General features: G+C 43.2%; 1 protein-coding gene across 1 annotated transcript in view; it reads right to left on the bottom strand.

Annotated features, from left to right (window-relative positions):
* Positions 1 to 970: 970 nt before the first annotated feature.
* LOC111960431 (uncharacterized) overlaps positions 971 to 22,711 on the bottom strand; it is a 46,912-nt gene continuing 25,171 nt past the window's right edge. Inside the window, exons 6-10 of the mRNA XM_070437915.1 lie at positions 6,062 to 6,228; positions 4,022 to 4,235; positions 3,294 to 3,450; positions 2,847 to 2,916; positions 971 to 2,693 (exon numbers count right to left, since the gene is read on the bottom strand). Coding sequence (XP_070294016.1) covers positions 2,613 to 2,693; positions 2,847 to 2,916; positions 3,294 to 3,450; positions 4,022 to 4,235; positions 6,062 to 6,228 — 689 coding nt within the window. The 3' untranslated portion in view covers positions 971 to 2,612. The remainder of the gene's footprint in view (positions 2,694 to 2,846; positions 2,917 to 3,293; positions 3,451 to 4,021; positions 4,236 to 6,061; positions 6,229 to 22,711) is intronic.

The raw sequence follows: 22,711 nt of genomic DNA, 5'->3' as shown, positions 1-22,711 counted from the left end.
TCCAGCCTAAATGACCTATACCAATTCCATGTTCTGGCAGAGACACCGGCATGTTGCTGCCAATGAGAATGTGTGAAACAGAGTGATAATGCTTACACACGTCAATTTCTCTTCAGTGCTCTGTTCACATGGAAACACTACAAGCTCTCACAGTGCCGTGGCCATGGAGGAGAGGAGGAAGGCCGGGTGTGGCAGCAGCCAGGCTCCATTCCCTCCTCTCTGCCCAAATTTGCGCAGAATCTTCTGTGATGACCAGGCACAACGCATGCTGTGGTGAGAGCCCCCACCCCCTCTTTGACCAAAGAGAGGGTAGAGAGGGAGGGGGGCAGATTCCAGACACACGAAGACAGGAACCAAGGGGCTCTGCTCTGTCTTCACATGTGCTGCAGGATTATGCCACATCTCCTCCTCACAGAGAAATCGTTACAATATTCTACTGAGACGTCCATCCACCGTGGCCTGCATGCCAGCCAGCCAGCCAGCCAGCCAGCCACTCAAATCTATTATTATGGACTGTGTCAATCAATCATTCAAACGTATGTATAAAGCTCTTTTTACATCAGCTGATGTCACAAAGTGCTTATACAGAAACCCAGCCTAAAACCCCAAACAGCAAGCAATGCAAATGTAGAAGCACTGTGGCTTTGAAAAACTCCCTAAAAAGCCAGGAACCCAGGAAGAAACCTAGAGAGGAACCCGGCTCTGAGGGGTGGCCAGTCCTCTTCTGGCTGTGCCAGGTGGAGATTATAAGAGTACGTGGCCATTAAGGCCAGACTGTTCTTCAAGATGTTCAAACTGTAATACGGTTACGCTCAATAGTATAAACCAGTGGTCCTTCTAGATTTATATGAATCACTGAATAGAACACAAATGTGTTGCCATGGTAGTTCAAACAGGGTAGAAATAACAATTATTTCACCTTATTGTAAATAATTTAGGATGAAACGACAAAATCAATTGGACTGAGGAATYAATCTGACAAGCTATTTATTTTATAATTCAATTTAAATATTCTAAATTAGTCTCATGACTAATTTATTGGACTGCTCTAGGTTTTTATACTGAACAAAAATATAAATGCAACATGCAACAATGTCAATTGAAATAAATTCATCAAGCCCTAATCAATGGATTTCACATGACTGGGAATACAAATATGCATCTGTTGGTCACAGATTCCTTAAAAGAAAATTGACCTCACAATGAGCCTCAGGATCTCATCACGGTACTTTTGTGCATTCAAATCTCCATCGATAAAATGCAATTGTGTTCGTTGACATCAGCAAACCACTCGCCCACACGACCCATTACACGTGGTCTGCGGTTGTGAGGCCGGTTGGACGTACTGCCAAGTTCTCTAAAACGACGTTGAAGGTCGTGGTAGATAAATGAACATTCAATTCTCTGGCAACAGCTCTGGTGGACATTCCTGCAATCAGTATGCCAATTGCACGCTCCCTCAAAACTTGAGACATCTGTAGCATTGTATTGTGGGATAAAACTGCACATTTTAGAGTGGCCTTTTACTGTCCCCAGCACAAGATGCACCTGGGTAATGATCATGCTGTTCAATCAGCTTCTTGATATGCCACACCTGTCAGGTGGATGGATTATCTTGGCAAAGGAGAAATGTTCACTAATAGGGATATAAACAAATTTGTGCACAAAAGTTGTGAGAAATAAGGTTTTTGTGCGTATGGAACATTTCTGGGACTGTTTATTTCAACTCATTAAACATGGGACCAACACTTTACATGTTGCGTTTATATTTTACTTCAGTGTAGTTCACACCAGCAACATGGATGGGGATTTCAAACAGCATGGGTGCCCGTTTAAGTCAGATAAGGTTTAAAGACCGACACTATTGAAAATGTACTGTAGTTCAACTTACATGGTAAATGGACAAACCATTTTACCAACGGACAAGAACATTTATGTATTGTATTAAGCATCATTTTTATATAATTTGCACATACATGCATTCAACAACATTCACTACACTGTACATCCAAATTCCAACATGTAAATCAAATCCTGTAAATTCATTCAACATCTAAATCAGAGGTCATAATTGGTCCACTCCTGAATGTAGTTATACCAACGGGTACAAATGTAACACAAACTCTGAAATATATGTTTAAAATAATATTAATTGGACTCAATGAAGCAGATGTAGCCACAGGCAAAGACTGTCTACAATTCTAGCAATAGATTCCATAAGGACCGATAGTTCAACAAAAACTCTCATAATAGCTGTACAAAAACAATGATTCTAAATTACAAAATTGATAAAGCAGACAATAACTTAGTAATATACGCATCTCCTTCATAATAGGAAAATCTATCCAGAAATGTTTAGAGTATAGTGCAAAACGTATGTGTGTGTCCGTGTGTCAGATCCATGTCTATCCCACCAGTAGAATCAGCTGTTGACAAGCCATGAAAGAAGGGAGGAGTGTGAGTGGGTGTGGATACTGATGTGTGAGACAGAACTAAGTCCAGGAATCTTGGCGTTTTTAACAAACAGTGTAAGCGAGAATTCTGGCCAACCCCTCCCATTGGCAAGGCATGGAGGGGCCTCTGTCCTTACAGAGCACTGCCACCAGGGGTCTCTAGCACTGAGACTCGGCCATGATCTCTCCCTGAGCCAGAGGCCTCTCTTTGTGGATGTAGTAATCCTCATAGTCGGAATCCTAGGGACAGGAAGTGGGGTAACAGATAAATATTTCATGGACGTCTCATATTGTCAGACGTAGACTACATGTAAAATTTAAGAGTATGAAATTGATCGGGCGAGACATGTGCCCCTAAGTAATTCATGAGCAAAAAAAAAAAAAAGGCCATACCCGCAAATATAGGTCACAGCATGTCATGTTTTTCTCCTTGCGGTTGATCTGCTTGAAGCCAGGCTCATCTCTGTCAAAAAGATGATAGAGTTCAAATTGGTCAAATCACAAAACGGTCAGCATTAGCAATTTGCTATATTGGCAAAAGTCKGTTTTTCAATGAATATTTCCTTGATTCCTCGCATCCTCTCTGCTCAGCTCTTTCTCAATCTTATTGAAGAAGGTCCACTGCCCCTCCCCTTGGACCCTCTTCTCCAATGCATTTTGAGATGGAGGAGAGAAGACGCAAGGAATCAAGGAAAGATTCATTGAGAAAAAGCAATAATGTCCATTCAACAAGTCAGGGTTGGGGGCTCCCTTCACCAGAAACCATATCACTTCTTTAAAACCATATGTCTAGGATGTCCTGAAGAACTGGTGCACTGATTGAGGAGTAAATCCACTCACTCGGGTGTGACCTCAATAGGGGAGTGGTAGCCCTGGGCCTGGCTCTTGTCCCTCGGAGGGCAGCACATGCGACCTAGCAGAACCAGCGTGATGATGGCAGAAGGAAGCAGGATGAAGGCTAGAAGCACCGCCACGTCCGAGAAACGAACCGTGGGCACTGTGGAGAGGAGAGGGTTCATCATAACCACATACACACTCAGTGTCAGCGCAAAGTGGAGACGCTAACGATTTTATGATCTCTTTAGGTACGAGATCCGCCTCGTTACCTATGACCGCAYCACAGCCATGCTAAAAAGGTTGTTTAGCACGCCCTCTCGCATACAACTGCTTAAATAAACCTGTAAAAGCTTCTTAAAGAGGGATGGTTTAAGCTTTGTGGAAAATATGACTCAATCCATAGCACATACGTACCTAAATCTACTGTAGAAGTCTTTAAAAAGGCACCAATAAATATGCGCCCAACCATACCAGTATTGAACAGGAGGTAGTAGGTTTTACTGCCCCCAGTGCCACAATTCCCATAAAGCCATGTTCTACACATCATCATTCCCAAGGTCAATAGTGTGAACCCACAATCACCTTTACTAACAAATCATAAACTTCTGCCTCTCAATTAAGGGCCAAATCCTGACTTGAGATGCACATTTTCTTACTGGAAAATGTGCTCAAACGTCCCATTGACATCAATGCATTGCCCTAAACATACATTTTTTAAGTAATTGCCTCACCTTTGGGCGTCACGGTGAGGACGGTCTGTGAGGTGGGGGATCCGTGAACGTCAGGGGGGTTCCTGACTGAGCAGGTGTAGGTGCCGTTGTCGCTGAGGGAGGCGTTGAGGAGCTGGATGGAGGCGTCGCCCCGGGCCGGGCTGCCCAGCCACTTCACGCGCCCGTTAAACTGGCCGTCCTGCGGAGGGAACGCCAGAGAGGAGAAGTGGAAGAACTGGGGAACAAAGAGAAGAGGAGAGATTGTGACGGCTCTGGGCAGGACAGTGTTACTTAGTGTTACTTAGACCTTAGCAACTACAGAGCCACTTTACAAGACACAGACAACAGAAACACTGCATCAATCACATAACCATCACCGTGTTTTCGAAAAGTAGGGGGGGGTGTAGAATAAAGTTTGAATAAAGTTGAAGCTAAAATAGGGTTTTACTCATCAGACAGTAATCCACAGACAAATAGACAATAAGAAGTGTCAAAGAGACACATTGAAGAAAACAAACTACACATAGGGAATAAACAGCACAGGAAAATATACACAGACAAACACACGGCAGGCCTGTTAACAATCAATGGTGCTCAACAGTTATATTGTTTTATAGCTCTATATGGGCTGGGCTCTCCAGGAGGCACTTCAGTTCAGACAGCCATAGAGCTGAGAGGGCTGATACAGACAGCATACTAAATCTAATCACTGCACTCAGTCAACCAGACAGGTTACACCTAGCCACATGGAGATTATACACAGCCAAGTGCCTCTGAAACATTCAGAGCCGGACCCAGATTAAAGCTTGTCCTGGACTAAAACTCACTTTCAATGGAAATTCTCAATTGAGAATGATTTTCAAGCCTGGAATAATCTGGGTCCGGGAAACCGGCACTCAGGGTGCAATGTTAGGGCCTGTGGTTAAAAGCTTTGTGGTTACCGTAACAAATAAAAACCTGATGGATCATGGGCAATTGCATTTAAATGAATATTGAATTGATTTGATCATGTCTTATACAAGACATTGATTGACTGGAGTTGTTCATTCAGTGTCATTCAGAGGAACTGAATCACAAGTCCTCCATCGCTGTCCGTTGCTAGAGCTGCCTTTTCAGTCCTGGAAATGAATTCTCATCAAGATATTGATAATTATGCAGGGAGACTGAAGCACACCACCAATTCATAGTTCTCAACCCTTGGCTGGTAAATTATATTTCTGATAGAGTTTTTTTCAAATGCTTATTCACAGTGCCTTTTGATATACGATTGTGGCAATAAAAGTGTCCGAATCCACTAATGAAATTGGATGGAAACAAATGTGCCATGAGAGACAAATTCACTCTCTAGCTCTGTTGTGTTGGCTAGCTCTATGGGGAATGCGGCGAAATGTTCTACACATTTCACTCTCCGTCTATAGTTGCACAGAACAAACTTGTTTCAAGTAAATAAAGAAATGAAACCAAGGATGTTGTTGGATTCCCGGTAAGAACCCACTCTATCTGCAAAAACTGACACAGCAGTAGGCCTGACTACTACATCTTAATGACTAAACCAACAGCTTCTATCACCCCATCAAGGGAGCCACAGCACATTAGCCATCACTTAGCGCTGAGAGCTCCTATAGGATATGATATCCCAACAACTACATAGCGTATACGTTATCGGCCCCTCCAAATGGAATTAAAAATGTACGCGGTCAGCCGCTCTGAGTATGGACAAGGAAATTGGATCTAGGGGAACTTTGGTGTCAGAGCTCTGACTCGCAACTTCCAGCTCGAGGCATACATTTAACATACATTTACCAAATCACCAAGATGTGGAAGAGTGATCCTGATTCCTGCCCCTAACTGCCTGGGGTTTCTGAGTCATATTCCCAGGGGTTAAGAGTTTCAGAGAAATAGAATTACTAGAACGGACGGCACAATTAAAGTCAACGTATCGGCAGCCATATTGAGTGTACCCATGCCAGGACATAAAAGCACAAGAATTCTTCATTCAATGTGTGCTTTATTAACAAATCAACTCAATATACTGATTCATTTTCTATGGTGCGTACTTACTGCCTGCGGAGGGCCTCCGGTCTGGGGCCTGTAGGACCAGTCCACTGACATACGGCTGGTGGCTCGGCTGGTAGAGGTGAAGGTGCAAGTCAGGGTGACGGCGTCGCCCTTCACAGAATGGACCTCTGCAGGGGAGCTCACTGTCATGGCTGACACAGGGCACAGCACTGAGAGAGACAGCAGGGCAGGGAGGTGGTCAGATGAGGAAGATAGATTAAGGAGGAGGAAGGGCAGACGATTGCACYGAATTTTAAGTGAAATCCAGTTGGGAACAAAATACATTGTAGAAGTCAAAAGATTAATAATTTCGGAGCGAGGTAGTTCACATAAACCAAACACAAATAAACAGAATAAAGCTAAAGTTCTCATTTGACAATTMTGTATAATGTCAAAGGTCAAAGGTAACCCCAAAGGCCCACATTGTTGACCCAGTATTAACCCAGTATCCAGATGGCAACATCAAACCTTCTGTACACTGCCTGACATTAATTGAAAAAAACACAATCTAATGCATTTTCCATGGGAAACATTGTTTTCTTGGCACCATCTGACAACAAGACTACTAGAAGACTAGTTGTAGCAGTAATAGTGTCCTAGTAATAGTGATTCTTTACCAATTCCTGGATTGGCAGGCAAACAACAACAGCTGTTGATCTTTCCATCAACTTTCAGCAAACATGGCAATAACGACACAGCCTACAGTAGTAGTCGTATTCCTTGTGATGAGAGTTGCCAATGCAGACATTGTGCAATGCAAAAAAAATACAAAACATTTACATAATGTGTGTTATATTTCAAAACAGGCCCACCCCCATAGATTCAATATTGTATTTTCCATGTGAACTCCAACCCACACAGGAAAATGCAAACGTATCATTTAACATACAGCATACTGTAGGTCTGTACGTGGTTCAGAGATTCAGATTTCAACAGTACATTATAATTATTCTACCTTGGACAAGTGAAGGACACATTCAAAGGAATGTTAAAAAAAGAAGGGGAAAAAAMAACTCTCTCTCTAAGGACAAAGAGACAGTCCAAGTACTGTGAACTACAAATATTTGAGTGATCTAAAATACACCATACAGAGCAGAATCAGAGGGTTAATAGGGTATGCAGATATCCTGCTCTATTTCAAAACACCTTGGAGTAAAGTGGACCGAGAATGAACAAGCTAATCTCATAACCAAGGTAGCAATCATGTTGAAAAAAGTATTTCAAGCTGAAGAGCAGTAGATGCTTGATAGCGGTTGACATTCTAATTGTTGATGAGAAAGTTGGCAACCCTTTGAGCCAGTTGCATGTATCCCCGTACGTCTCAAACATATAGGAAATGACTCCTCCTACTGTCGAACCAGTAGTTATATAAATCTGTTCAATGTCAGTAGACCTCACCTGTAAGAAATTGTATTAGATATTGGTAACTTGTTTTAACAACTTCTCAACATTACCTATAGTTGAACACAACAATACACATCCCTCTTTTTCTGGACATATGCTGGACACATAGGACATATACACGGCACCCACAATTCCCCTCCCCCATGACAATCACACAGACAACCCAACCCATGGTTGGACTCAGGACAAAGAACTCTCAGGAACCAATGGAACGTGGACACCAGGCCTGATCAGGACTACCCAAGACCCAGATCGACCAATCGGAAGGCCGGACTCGCAGATCTACCTACTTTGCTTGTTGTCTATATAGTACTGTACATTTCTGGAAAACTGGTCTCTTTCCCGGACGATTCAATAGGAACCTCAGACAGAAAGAGCCTTGCTGCAAGTTTACTAAGATATCTTTACATGGATTAAACGGCCCTTTATTATAAAATTATCCACCTCGTCCTATTGTCTCTCTTTGTTCTCCTGTCACAGTAAACGTTTTACTAACACACCCTAATAGTCATATTCTCAGTTCTAGATAATGGCTGCTTGGAATTGGACGCAGGGTACTTTAAACTCAATAACAAAACGCGAGTGAAGTTGAAAACAAGGGAAAAAGACGAAGCAATTCAAAGCCATGYGTCTTATGAATTTCACATGACAGGATACTGCATTCCTGATGTAAGGAACCTAGCCTCAGGCGCAATTTGGTTTGTTGAGAACATGCAGTATAATTATTTGTGGCTATTCACAAATGGATAAATAGTAGCCTATTGAAAATGTTGTWGGTTGTATAAATACATAGTAATATATCATGTTAACTATGAAGGCAAACATGTGGCTTATTATAATAATTCTAACAATAATTCATAAGGAATTGGTATGTAAGCTTTTTTTTTAAGTAGGCCTAGACAATTATACAAGGTACAAAATCAGGATTCTATAAAAACACCCACAATCCAAATGCTTGTGTTTCATATGTAAAGGTAGTCTAGTGTCGCAAATTCGTTGATCTGTGACATTGAAAACGAGCTTGACAAATGAGAGGGTTGTACTCACCAAAACAAACCATTAAATACAGCAACACGACAATGTTCAAACGTATAATCCTGTGTTGATGCCAAACCATTTTAGTAGAATGATGTAAGGCTTTAGAAAAAGTTAGAATAAATTGTCAAGTCTAGTCAAATTTTGCGTTTCGGATACTCGTCGTCCATTTTTTTGTGTGACTCAGTTTCTCCGCTGTGCCTACCCAGTGTGCACTACCTGACAAACAGGTGTTTCAGGAAGTATTGCTGACACTCCTCGCCCTGACCAAAGAGGGGAAAGGAAGCGAGTCACCCCACACGCAGTTTCTTCCGCCGGTTATTTTCTGGTTAAGTGGAAGTCAATAAACTACGTAGACCAGGCATTACTGTCTATGGGAGACAGGTAGACAAGTAGAACAAAACTGACAATTTTTTTCAATGGTAAACGGCCTGAGTGAAGTATCTTTATTTATTAACCATCGTTGGCCTGGCATCACACATTCCTGGTGCGTATTTTACATTCAATAAAATTAAATCAAATAAAATGTTATTAGTATCATGTGCCGAATACAGCAGGTGTACAGTGAAATGCTTACTTACGAGCCCCTAACCAACAATGCAGTTAATATGGATAAGAATAAGAAATAAAAGTAATTAAAGAGGAGCAGTAAAATAACAGTAGCGAGACCACATACAGGGGGGTACCGGTACAGAGTCAATGTGCGGGAGCACCGGTTAGTTGAGGTAATATGTACATGTAGGTAGCAGCAGTGGTGTAAAAGAGGGGGGCAAATAGTCTGGGTAGCCATTTGATTAGGTGTTCAGGAGTCTTATGGCTTGGGGGTAGAACTGTTTAGAAGCCTCTTGGACCTAGACTTGGCGCTCCGGTACCACTTGCCGTGCGGTAGCAGAGAGAACAGTCTATGACAAGGGTGGCTGGAGTCTTTGACAATTTTTAGGGCCTTCCTCTGACACCGCCTGGTATAGAGGTCCTGGATGGCAGGAAGCTTGGCCCCAGTGATGTACTGGGCCGTTCGCACTACCCTCTGTAGTGCCTTGCGGTCGGAGGCTGAGCAGTTGCCATAACAAGCAGTGATGCAACGTCAAGATGCTCTCGATGGTGCAGCTGTAGAACCTTTTGAGGATCTGAGGACCCATGCCAAATCTTTTCAGTCTCCTAAGAGGGAATAGGTTTTGTAGTGCCCTCTTCACAACTGTCTTGGTGTGCTTGGACCATGTTAGTTTGTTGGTGATATGGACACCAAGGAACTTGAAGCTCTCAACCTGCTCCACTGCAGCCCCGTCAATGAGAATGGGGGTGTGCTCGGTGCTCTTTTTCCTGTAGTCCACAATCATCTCCTTTGTCTTGCTCACGTTGAGGGAGAGGTTGTTGTCCTGGCACCACACGGCCAGGTCTCTGACCTCCTCCCTATAACCTGTCTCGTTGTGTGATCAGGCTGTTGTGTTGTCGGCAAACTTAATGATGGTGTTGGAGTTGTGCCTGGCCGTGCAGTCATGAGTGAACAGGGAGTACAGGAGGGGACTGAGCACACACCCCTGAGGGGCCCCTGTGTTGAGGATCAGCGTGGAGGATGTGTTGTTACCTACCCTTAACACCTGGGGGCGGCCAGTCAGGAAGTCCAGGATCCAGTTGCAGAGGGAGGTGTTTAGTCCCAGGGTCCTTAGCTTATTGATGAGCTTTGAGGGCACTATGGTGTTGAACGCTGTGCTGTAGTCAATGAATAGCATTCTCACATAGGTGTTCCTTTTGTCCAGGTGGGAAAGGGCAGTGTGGGGTGCAATAGAGATTGCATCATCTGTGGATCTGTTGGGGCGCTATGGAAATTGGAGTGGGTCTAGGGTTTCTGGGATAATGGTGTTGATGTGAGCCATGACCAGCCTTTCAAAGCACTTCATGGCTACAGACGTGAGTGCTACGGACCAATAGTCATTTAGGCAGGTTACCTTCTAGGGCACAGGCATTATGGTGGTCTGATTAAACATGTTGTATTACAGACTCGYACAGGGAGAGTTTGAAAATGTCAGTGAAGACACTTGCCAGTTGGTCAGAGCATGCTCGCAGTACACGTCCTTGTAATCCGTCTGGCCCTCCGGCCTGGCGAATGTTGACCTGTTTAATGGTCTTACTCACATCGGCTGCGGAGAGCGTGATTACACAGTCTTCATGGAACACCTGGTGCTCTCATGCATGTTTCAGTGTTATTTGCCTCGAAACAAGCATAGAAGTATTTTAGCTCGTCTGGTAGGCTCGTGTCACTGGACAGCTCTCGGCTGTGCTTCCCTTTGTAGTCTGTAATGGTTTGCAAGCCCTGCTACATCCGACGAGCATCAGAGCCGGTGTAGTACGATTCGATCTTAGTCCTGTATTGATGCTTTGCCTGTTTGATGGTTCGTCGAGTACTGCACTTCTGTAGTACTGCCAAGAATGAGGATGAGCATCTTGAGCTGGCAAAATAATAATCTCATCATCTTMTGCACTTACCTGAGTAGGCCTTCATGATTTTTACATTGGCAATATGCTTGTCGTTATGTCTTTTTAGTAGCAACATCACCCTTTTGAAAGCATTGGATATGACAATTAAATGTTTTCACTCCTAAACCTTTTTCAATGCCACTCATCACCTTATGTGACCTTGTGTGTCTAATCCTCCTCTCTTATCAGCCTTCTCTGTAAACTTCTGGCTACCCTGTGGGAGCGGCCAGCTATTCCTAGAGTACAATACCCCTGTCCCAGAGCCCTAGTCTTTAACTTTGTAATTATCCTTAATGGGTGAGACATTTATTTATTTGTCCAGCACTACCACAGTTTACCCCTGTGTACGCCTACGTTAGAGAGCCCTTTGAAGTTATGTCTTCATTTAATTCTGATACCATTACATCTGTAGTGAACAACTATCAATCCCAGGGGCATGCACTTCCTACACCGACAAGAGAATTACATCCCATAATCAGATTTCTACATGGACAGAATTTCAAGGATGTCCTTTTAGTTGCAAACGTGAAGGATTCTGGGTATTACCTGAGTGTGTTTCCAACAGTGCTGCTTTGTGTTTGTGTAATGTGTATTCTTAGAGAGGCCTCTGTTTGGTACAGTAGTGTGCATTTCAGTTCTACCTTCCCAGTGAGAATGAATGGACCCTCACTTCTCACTGTCTCCATGGGGGCACGGTGAACAGAGGGCTGATTCTTCAGATGTCAACATGTGGGAAACTAATAAAAGGGGTTTAGCTACAAGGTCCAACGAACAGACTGTGCCTCTGATTATCCAGGTGTATGTAGATGTGCAGTGCTGTGATGTAACAGTACCATGGCCCTCCTCTCATCTTTTGGTAAAGGATATTATCTCTTCATGTGTACAGAAATCTGAGAGTTATACATACAAACATGAGTGTAGCTGTCAAAATTGTCAAAGCAATGGATGGCAGACTCAAAAATCATCTGTACAGAAATCATACTGTGGACAATACACCCAGGAACATAACATTAAGAACACCTTCATAATATTGAGTTGCACTCCCCCCCATCCCCTTTGCCCTCAGAACAGCCTCAATTCGTCGGAGCATGGACTCTACAAGGTGTCGAAAGCGTTCCACAGGGATGCCTGCCCAAGTTGACTCCAATGCTTCCCACAGTTGTGTCAAATTGGCTGGATGTCCATTGGGTGGTGGACCATTCTTGATACACATTTWTTTWWTWTATTTTTTTATTTCACCTTTATTTAACCAGGTAGGCTAGTTGAGAACAAGTTCTCATTTGCAACTGCGACCTGGCCAAGATAAAGCATAGCAATTTGACACATACAACAACACAGAGTTACACATGGAATAAACAAAACATACAGTAGAAAAATAAGTCTATATACAATGTGAGCAAATGAGGTGAGATAAGGGAGGTAAAGGCAAAAAAAGGCCATGGTTGCGAGGTAAATAAAATATAGCAAGTAAAACACTGGAATGGTAGATTTGCAGTGGAAGAATGTGCAAAGTAGAAATAGAAATAATGGGGTGCAAATGAGCAAAATAAATAAATAAATACAGTAGGGGAAGCGGTAGTTGTTTGGGCTAAATTATAGATGGGCTATGTACATATGGGAAACTGTTGAGCGTGAAWAACCCAGCAGCGCTGCAGTTTTTGACACAATCAAACCAGTGCGCCTATTACCATACCCCGTTCAAACGCACTTAAATCTTTTGCCTTGCCCATTTACCCTATGAATTGGCAGACATACACAATCCATGTCTCAATTGTCTCAAGGCTTAAAAATCCGTCTTTAACCGGTCTCCTCCCCTTCATCTACACTGATTAAAGTGGATTTAACAAGTGACATCAATAAGGGATCATAGCTTTCACCTGGTCAGTCTATGTCATGTCTAATGTTTTGTGCACTCATTGTATTGTTGCTGTCACGAATATCACCGAAGGGGCTCCCCTTCCTTTCCGGGTGGCTCGGAGGTCGTCGTCACCGGTCTACTAGCTGCCACCGATCCCTTTTTCCCTTTTCGTTTGGTTTTGTCTAATAGTTTTCACCTGTTCCTTGTTGGGGTTTTGGGGTGGTTGTTATTTAAGTTCGATTAGCCCGCTTGTGTTTGCGCGGGCTTGTTTCTGTATTGTGAGAGGTGTTCTTTATTTATATGGGTTTTCCGCTGTCCGGTTTGATACCAGAGTGTACTTAGGTGGAGTGTATTACGCCTATGTTCGGCGTTACCTTTTGTACCTTTTTTGGTTGGACATTAAGGCGTGTTTTTCCCCGTATCCTCTGCTCTCTGCGCCTGACTCCACACCCATTCACTCTTTGAGCGTTACAGTTGCCTCTCCCCTTGACTATTTTCCTCATTATTACTCATTATTTTACTTCTCAGCATAACGTAGATAGATTGCACAGTCTTGCCAGGGGACGCTGTAAGTCGCCAGTCAAGTCTTCAGCCTTCAAGTCACATTCCCATGGTGAAGCGTGTATTGTTGCTGCTGTTGCTACATGCCCAGACCAGCCCATTTGTGAGGACCTGGGGCTGGGACAAAGTGCACCAATAGGGTGATGTTTTTACGAAATGCTGAGGTTTACCTCCTAGTCACTGTCTGTGCCTGGTACAACCCATCATTGGGTGTGGAATGAGATGATGAGAGGATGACTGTTTGTTTGTCTGTCCAGCTTTCAGCTCCAAGGGAAAGGCTTAGGCCTACCAACATTCCTTTCATTTATTTTAACCAAGCCGTGTTATGCTTGTCATCTCTTGTGTAGTTCAGTAGGTGTGAAGGAGGAATAAAGGACTCAGTACACAGACAGATCTTAATCCCAAATCTAGGTTTACATTCTTATACACTTCAACAGAAATATTGACCAAAATCCCATTAAGTTTAACAGCTACCATAAAGTTAGACTTATCTTGTATTTATGTAATTACATAGTAACTGATATGACAGCCAAAAGCTTATCTCGTTTCTATGTTTATCTGCGCAATAAAATGTTTGACATATCAAAGTAGTTACTCGGTTATTACAAGACAAAGACAAGTAGTGTTACCCAAACAATGTATTGTTTGACATAATAATAATCGTTGTAACAGAAAATTGCAGTAATCATACCATGACATTGAATCAATCCATCATAATCATTGAATAGTCTTTTGACCCAAGTTCAAACCAAATGTTATTTGTCACTGTCACGCCCTGGCTATAGAGAGGTTGTTTATTCTCTATTTTGGTTAGGCCAGGGTGTGACATGGGTGGGCAGTCTATGTTCTTTTTTCTATGTTGTTGGTTTTCTATGTGTTTGGCCTGGTGTGGTTCCCAATCAGAGGCAGCTGTCTATCGTTGTCTCTGATTGGGAGCCATACTTAGGTAGCCTGTTTTCCCATTTTGTGTTGTGGGTGATTCATTTCTGTTTAGTGTGTGTTGCACCTAACGGAGCTGTTTCGGTTGTCACTTTGTTGTTTTTGCTTTTTAGTGTTCAGTTTCTATTAAACATGACGAACACTTACCACGCTGCGTTTTGGTCTTCACCTTCTTCCGACGACAGTCGTGACAGTCACATGTGCCTAATACAACAGGTGTAGACCTTACTGTGAAATGCTTACTTATACGCCCTTAACCAACAATGCAGTTAAGAAAATAGTTAAGAAAATACTTACTAAATAAACTAAAGTTTAAAAAATTATAATAATATCAATAATGAGGCTATATACTGGGGGTACCGGTACCGAGTCAATGTGTGTGGGTACAGGTTAGTCGAGGTAAGTACATGTAGGTAAGGGTAAAGTGACTATGCATAGATAATAAACAGCGAGTAGCAGCAGTGTAAAAACAAATATTCTGGGTGGCCATTTGATTAATTGTTCAGCAGTCTTATGGCTTGGGGAAGCTGTTAATGAACCTTTTGGACCTAGACTTGGCACTCCGGTACCGCTTGCCATGCGGTAGCAGAGAGAACAGTCTATGACTTAGGTGACTGGAGTCTTTGACAATTTTTGGGGCCTTCATCTGACACTGCCTAGTATATAGGTCCTGGATGGCAGGAAGCTTGGCCCCAGTGATGTACTGGGCCGTACACACTACCCTCTGTAGCGCCTTAAGGTCAGATGCCGAGCAGTTGCCATACCAGGCGGTGATGCAACCGGTCAGGATGCTCTCGATGGTGCAGCTGTAGAACTTTGAGGATCTGGGGACCCATGCCAAATCTGTTCAGTCTCCTGAGGGTTAAAAGGCATTGTTGTGCCATCTTTACAACTTTCTTGGTGTGTTTGGACCATGATAGTTTGTTGGTGATGTGGACACCAAGGAACTTGAAACTCTCGAGGGAGAGGTTGTTGTCATGGCACCACACTGCCAGGTCTCTGACCTCTTCCCTATAGGCTCATCGTTGTCGGTGATCAGGCCTATCAGGCCTACCACCGTTGTGTCGTCAGCAAACTTAATGATGGTGTTGGAGTCGTGCCTGGCCACGCAGTCGTGGGTGAACAGGGAGTACAGGAGGGGACTAAGCACGCACCCCTGAGGGGTCCCCGTGTTGAGGATCAGCGTGGCAGATGTGTTGTTGCCTACCCTTACCACCTGGGGGAGGCCCGTCAGAAAGTACAGGATCCAGTTGCAGAGGGAGGTGTTTAGTACCAGGGTCCTTAGCTTAGTGATGAGTTTTGAGGGCACTATGGTGTTGAACACTGAGCTGTAGTCACATAGGTGTTCCTTTTGTCCAGGTGGGTAAGGGTATTGTGGAGTGCGATTGAGATTGCGTCATCTGTGGATCTTTTGGGGCGGTATGCAAAATTGGAGTGGGTCTAGGGTTTCCGGGATGATGGTGTTGATGTGAGGTCTGCTTGAAACATGTAGGTATTACAGACTCGGTCAGGGAGAGGTTGAAAATGTCAGTGAAGACACTTGCCTGTTGGTTCACGCATGCTCTGAGTACACGTCCTGGTAATCCGTCTGTACCCGCGTCCTTGTGAATGTTGACCTGTTTAAAGGTCTTGCTCACATCGGCTACGGAGAGCGTGATCACACAGATGTCCGGAACAGCTGGTGCTCTCATGCATGCTTCAGTGTTGCTTGCCTCAAAGCGAGCATTAAAGATATTTAGCTCGTCTGGTAGGCTCGCGTCACTGGGCAGCTCGCYGCTGGGTTTCCCTTTGTAGTCCGTAATAGTTTGCAAGCCCTGCCACATCCGACGAGTGTCAGAACCGGTGTAGTAGGATTCAATCTTAGTCCTGTATTGACGCTTTGCCTGTTTGATGGTTTGTCTGAGGGCATAGGTGGATTTCTTATAAGCATCTAGATTAGTGTCCCGCTCCTTGAGAGCGGCAGCTCTAGCCTTTAGCTCGGTGCAGATGTAATCCATGGCTTCTGGTTGGGGTATGTACGTACGGTCACTGTGGGGACGATGTCATCGATGCACTTATTGATGAAGCTGGTGACTGAGGTGGTATACTCCTCAATGCCATTGGATGAATCCTGGAACATATTCCAGTCTGTGCTAGCAAAACAGTCCTGTAGCGTTGCATCCGCGTCATCTGACCACTTCCGTATTGAGCGAGTCACTGGTATTCCTGCTTTAGTTTTTGCTTGTAAGCAGGAATCAGGAGGATAGAATTGGAAGGCGAGGGAGAGCTTTGTACGCGTCTGTGTGGAGAAAAGGTGGTCTAAAGTTTTTTCCTCTGGTTGCAAATGTGACATGCTGGTAGAAATTAGGTAAAACAGATTTGAGTTTGCCTGCATTAAAGTCCCCAGCCACTAGGAGCGCCTCTTCTGGATGATAATTTTTTCTTGCTTGCTTATGGCCTTCCACAACTCGTTGAGTGCGGTCTTAGTGCCAGRGTCGGTTTGTGGTGGTAAATAAACATCAATGAAAAATATAGATGAAAACTCTCTTGGTAGATAGTGTGATCTACAACTTATCATGAGGTACTCTACCTCAGGCGAGCAATACCTCGAGACTACCTTAATATTAGACATCGCGTACCTTAATATTAGACATTGCGCACCAGCTGTTATTGACAAATAGACACACACCCCCACCCCTCGTCTTACCGGACGTAACTGTTCTGTCCTGCCGATGCACGGAAAACTCAGCCAACTGTATATTATCTTTGTCCAGTTTGAGGTGAGTAATCACTATTCTGATATCCAGAAGCTCTTGTCGGTCATAAGAGACGGTAGCATCAACATTATGTACAAAATAAGTTACAAAAAAATCGAAAAAACACACTAAATAGCACAATTGGTTAGGAGGCCATAAAACGGCAGCCATCCACTTCGGTGCCATTCTTCCATAATTTTTTTCTCCAAGACTTTTTGAGGAGATAACCTGTTTATTCCCAACCTCCAGAGAAGATTAAGTGATGAAATTAGGAGTGACCTAGCTTTGAGTTGATAATCACCTGAAGCCTGGTGATGCTGGAGAGAGCCCAGATTACACCAGTGCAACCTTTCATTCAACAGAAGCTGTCATTCTTAACTACAGAATGTAACAGATCCAATTATCTTGGATCGTTAGACTCCCTTCTAGAGTATTATCCCCAAATCCCTCCCTCCTCTCCCTGCTATGTCAGTCAGTAACCAAAGCCGCACCAGAGTGGATAGACTTTGATCACTGCACACACACACACACACACACACACACACACACACACACACACACACACACACACACACACACACACACACACACACACACACACACACACACACACCCACACCCACACACACACACACACACACACCACACACACACACACACACACCACCACACACCACAACCGCACACACACACACACACACACACGATCTCATTCAAGAAAAATGAGCACACACAAACGCAACTTGCAGATGCATGGACAAGCATACTTCATGAATACAGCTCAAACAATGCATTGCAATCAGGCAACAGTTACTGCTAAAGGCACATCCATCAGTTGATAGACCACTAGAGACAACAAATGATAGATAACGATGCATAATAGATGCAATAAAACATGCTATTTGTTTAGCTACTATGTATGTGATGTCAGCAATCATCAGTTTAACAGATATAGTTGCTGAGGCTCAGATTTCAGCAGAGACGCATCATCAAGCTTCAAGACCAGCAATAATTCAGTAAAAGGAATTTTATTATAAATCAAACAGTAACATTAACTTGGATTTTTTTAAARGACAGGAAAAAATACTTCTTGCGTGCCTAAAATGCAGAGACAAAAAACACATTTCTCAGTTGTACAAAACAACAAAAATTCTGTAAAAAAGTGGTACGGTAAAATGTCAGTAGGATGCATCCTCCATTAATAAAATAAAAAGTCTCAAGGAGATTTTTGGAATCAAAGGGTTTTCAGATCTGACCGCATGCGACTCTTCAACTCCCACGCACCCCGGCGGGCACTGAGGATAGATCATCTTCGTTGTAAAACTGCAATACTTGTTATTTTTCATATAAACGGAACACTATTAAAATCAGTCCAACATTCTTGATGTAATACATTCCCTTTTGTTAAGTGAGATCCCAGTTTTTTCTTTCTGCAGCTCCTCTCAACTCATTCAGGTAGCAGTGTTCTGTCCCTCTCCCTCTGTCCTGCTTTGGGCCATACTAGTCTGCTATGCTGCCTGGTGCTTCCTATTTCACCTCTAAAACTTCATCATCATCTACATCCAATAGGATTCTGATGTATTCTTGTTCTAGACTTTTCAAACTCTTCTTCAAACACTGCTTGAGATACAATACTGTAAAGGCATTCCCCTCATGTTATCTTCTCCTGATCCCCGCTGTTATGTCGTCCCGGCTGCCATGCTCAGAGGCAGGGCTGGATTAAGTAATCACAGGTCACCTGGATTCACCTGGRCAGTCTGTCATGGAAAGAGCATGTTTTGTACAGTCAGTGTATACAGCTGAAGTCGGAAGTTTACATACACTTATGTTGGTGTCATTACAGTTACACACTAAAATGACATGCACAGCACAATTATTTAAACTGACACACAGAGAGCAAAACCACTTCTCAAGTCTCCAAAAGTCTAAACACATTTTCTGCTTTACACACATTTTGCAATTCAAAATGGCACTTTTTAAATGCACTGCACACGGTTCTCTGCATAAGACACAACAATCTGACATAAAGTCACATGTTTGCCCTTTCAAAACACTGCCATTCAAAATGACACTACATGAGCTAATTGGCCAATACATGTGCCACCTGGCCAAACACCTCAATGGTTAATTGTTACCACTTCAATCAGGAAGTAAGCACTATGAAACAATAATGGAAGCCGTTGCAAAGAGAGGAAGAGGAAGAGGGAGGGTGAGAATGAGAGGGGGAGGAAGAGTGAGAGGTAGGGGTAGAGCTGGTAGAGGAGTTCATGGCCAAAGAAGACAACTTTCAAATGAAATCAGAACAACCTTAGTTGATCATGTCATCAACCATGGGCTGACAATGCGAGAGGCTGGACAGAGTGCAGCCCAACTTGAGCCGTTTTACTGTCGCCTGTGTCATCCGGACATTTAGACTGGAGTACAGGTATGTAACCAACATTTCTTTCACACTATGTAGTACACCCCATGTCATAGTGTATCAGTTGGGTGACACCTGTTTACTTCATGAATGGCTGATGTCATACACTAACTGCACAKATTTRRTGTAGAATTTACTCTACTGTGGGGGAAATATCTTTAGGCTGCATTGTCCAAGCCCTATATTTTTGTTTTTTTGTTTTTCTAAAGGACTGAGAGACGCAACCATGGTAGAAGAGTTCTTTTCGGCATGGCGTTGGAAGGTATACGACCGGCAGCCCTTTGTGCGCATGCCTCTTGTGCAGGCTATGGAAGAGGCATGTGATGAGATTGATGTGGGTGCGATTCAGGGATGGATAAGGCACTCAAGGCACTTCTTCCCTCGATGTCTGGCAATGGAAGATATTGCCTGTGATGTGGACGAGGCGTTGTGGCCAGACCCAGCTGTGCGGCAAGATGCTGCCTAATRTTTTTTCTTGCCTCTTTTTTCTATATATTTTTTCTGCAAATTTTTTCAGCAATTTTCTTTTTCAGTTTACTGTTTTTTTGCGGGCATATTTTTGTTCAGTCCAATGTAAATATATCTGCTGTGCATATGTTGCACTGACTTGTTTGGTGAAAAATAAAAATAAAATGTTTCAACAGCATGTGTGTGTATCTGCAAATATTTCTGTGCATCTGAAGAATTTTCTACAATTTGAACTATTTTAGTATTATGGCAAAGCATACTAAAGATGAGAGTGCTTTTCATTATGCCGAACAGTGTGTAGTTGGTTAGACAAAAATCTGGTAATATGAATGAAGTGTGTGCCATTTCATGCAAACGTTTGATTTTGATAATGCTATATGTAGTTTTGGTTGCAGTGCTTCATTTTGCAGGATATATGAGGTATTTTGCAGTTTGGGTGTGTGGTTTTGTGAATTGTGTTAAGTATTTTGATAAAACCAGGCTAGTTTGCAAAATTGTGTTTTAGCAATTGGGAAAAACTGTAAAATTAGTTTTTCAACCACTCCACAAATTTCTTGTTAACAAACTATAGTTTTGGCAAGTCGGTTAGGACATCTACTTTGTGCAATTTTTCCAACAATTGTTTACAGATTATTTCACTTACAATTCACTTTATCACAATTCCAGTGGGTCAGAAGTTAACATACACTAAGTTGACTGTGCCATTAAACAGCTTGGAAAATTCAAGAAAATGATGTCATGGCTTTAGAAGCTTCTGACCATTTCAGTCAATTGGAGGTGTACCTATGGATGTATTTCAAGGCCTACCTTCAAATTCAGTGCCTCTTTGCTTGACATCATGGGAAAATCAAAAGAAATCAGCCAAGACCTCAGAAAAAAAATTGTAGACCTCCACAAGTCTGGTTCACCCTTGGGATCAATTTCCAAATGCCTGAAGGTACCACGTTCATCTGTACAAACAATAGTACGCAAGTATAAACACCATGGGACCACACAGCCGTCATACCGCTCAAGAAGGAGACGCGTTCTGTCTCCGAGAAGATTGAACGTTACTTGGTGCGAAAAGTGCAAATCAATCCCAGACAACAGCAAAGGACCTTGGGGAGATGCTGGAGAAACCGGTACAAAGTATCTATATCCACAGTAAAACAAGTCCTATATTGACATAACCTGAACGGCCGCTCAGCAAGGAAGAAACCACTGCTCCAAAACCGCCATAAAAAAGACAGACTATGGTTTGCAACTGCACATGGGAACAAAGATCGTACTTTTTGTAGAAATGTCCTCTGGTCTGATGAAACAAAAATAGAACTGTTTGGCCATAATGACCATCATTATGTTGGAGGAAAAAGGGGGAGGCTTGCAAGCCGAAGAACACCATCCCAACCGTGAAGCATGGGGTGGCAGCATCATGTTGTGGGGTACTTGCTGCAGGAGGGACTGGTGCACTTCACAAAATAGATGGCATCATGAGGCAGGAAAATTATGTGGATATACTGTAATATATATATATTTTTTATTTATATATATTTTTTTTACCCCCTTTTTCTCCCCAATTTCGTGGTATCCAATTATTAGTAGTTACTGTCTTGTCTCATCGCTACAACTCCCGTACGGGCTCGGAGAGACGAAGGTCAAAAGCCATGCGTCCTCCGAAACACAACCAACCAAGCCGCACTGCTTCTTAACACAGCGCGCTCCAACCCGGAAGCCAGCCGCACAGTTGTGTCGGAGGAAATACCGTGCACCTGGCTCCCTTGGTTAGCGCGCACTGCGCCCAGCCCGCCACAGGAGTCGCTGGTGCGCGATGAGACAAGGATATCCCTACCGGCCAAACCCTCCCTAACCCAGACGACGCTAGGCCAATTGTGCGTCGCCCAATGGACCTCCCGGTCACGGCCGGCTGCGACAGAGTTTATGTGGATATATTGAAGCAACATCTCAAGACATCAGTCAGGAAGTTAAAGCTTAGTCGCAAATGGGTGTTCCAAATGGACAATGACCCCAAGCATACTTCCAAAGTTGTAGCAAAATGGCTTAAGGACAACAAAGTCAACAAAGTCTGTGGACAGATGAAACTAAAGTTGAGTTGTTTGGAGGAACACACAACACTAAGGCACAGCACATCAACATCAAAACCTCAAAGGTAAAGTATGGTGGAGGGAGCATCATGGTTTGGGGCTGCTTTGCTGCCTCAGGGCCTGGACAGCTTGCTATCATCGCCAGAAAAATAAATTCACAAGTTTATCAAGACATTTTGCAGGAGAATGTAAGGCTATCTGTCCACCAATTGAAGCTCAACAGAAGTTGGGTGATGCAACAGGACAACAACCCAAAACACAGAAGTAAATCACCAACAGAATGGCTTCGACAGAAGAAAATATGCCTTCTGGAGTCCTGACCTCAACCCGATTGAGATGCTGTGGCATGACATCAAGAGAGCGGTCCACACCAAACATCCCAAGAATATTGCTAAACTGAAACAGTTTTGTAAAGAGGAAAGGTCCACAATTCCTCCTGACCGTTGTGCAGGTCTGATCCGTAACTACAGAAAACGTTTGGTTGAGGTTATGGCTGCCAAAGGAGGGACAACCAGTTATTAAATCCAAGGGTTCACATACTTTTCCCACCCTGCACTGTGAATGTTTACACGGTGTGTTCAATAAAGACATGAAAACGTATAATTGTTTGTGTCTTATTAGTTTAAGCAGACTGTGTTTGTCTATTGTTGTGACTTAGATGAAGATCAGATCAAATTT

This window comes from Salvelinus sp. IW2-2015, linkage group LG4p (assembly GCF_002910315.2).
Source record: "Salvelinus sp. IW2-2015 linkage group LG4p, ASM291031v2, whole genome shotgun sequence".
NCBI classification, from domain to species: Eukaryota; Metazoa; Chordata; class Actinopteri; order Salmoniformes; family Salmonidae; genus Salvelinus; species Salvelinus sp. IW2-2015.
Note: the sequence above shows the minus strand (reverse complement) of the source record. Positions and strands in the feature narration are given on the sequence as shown.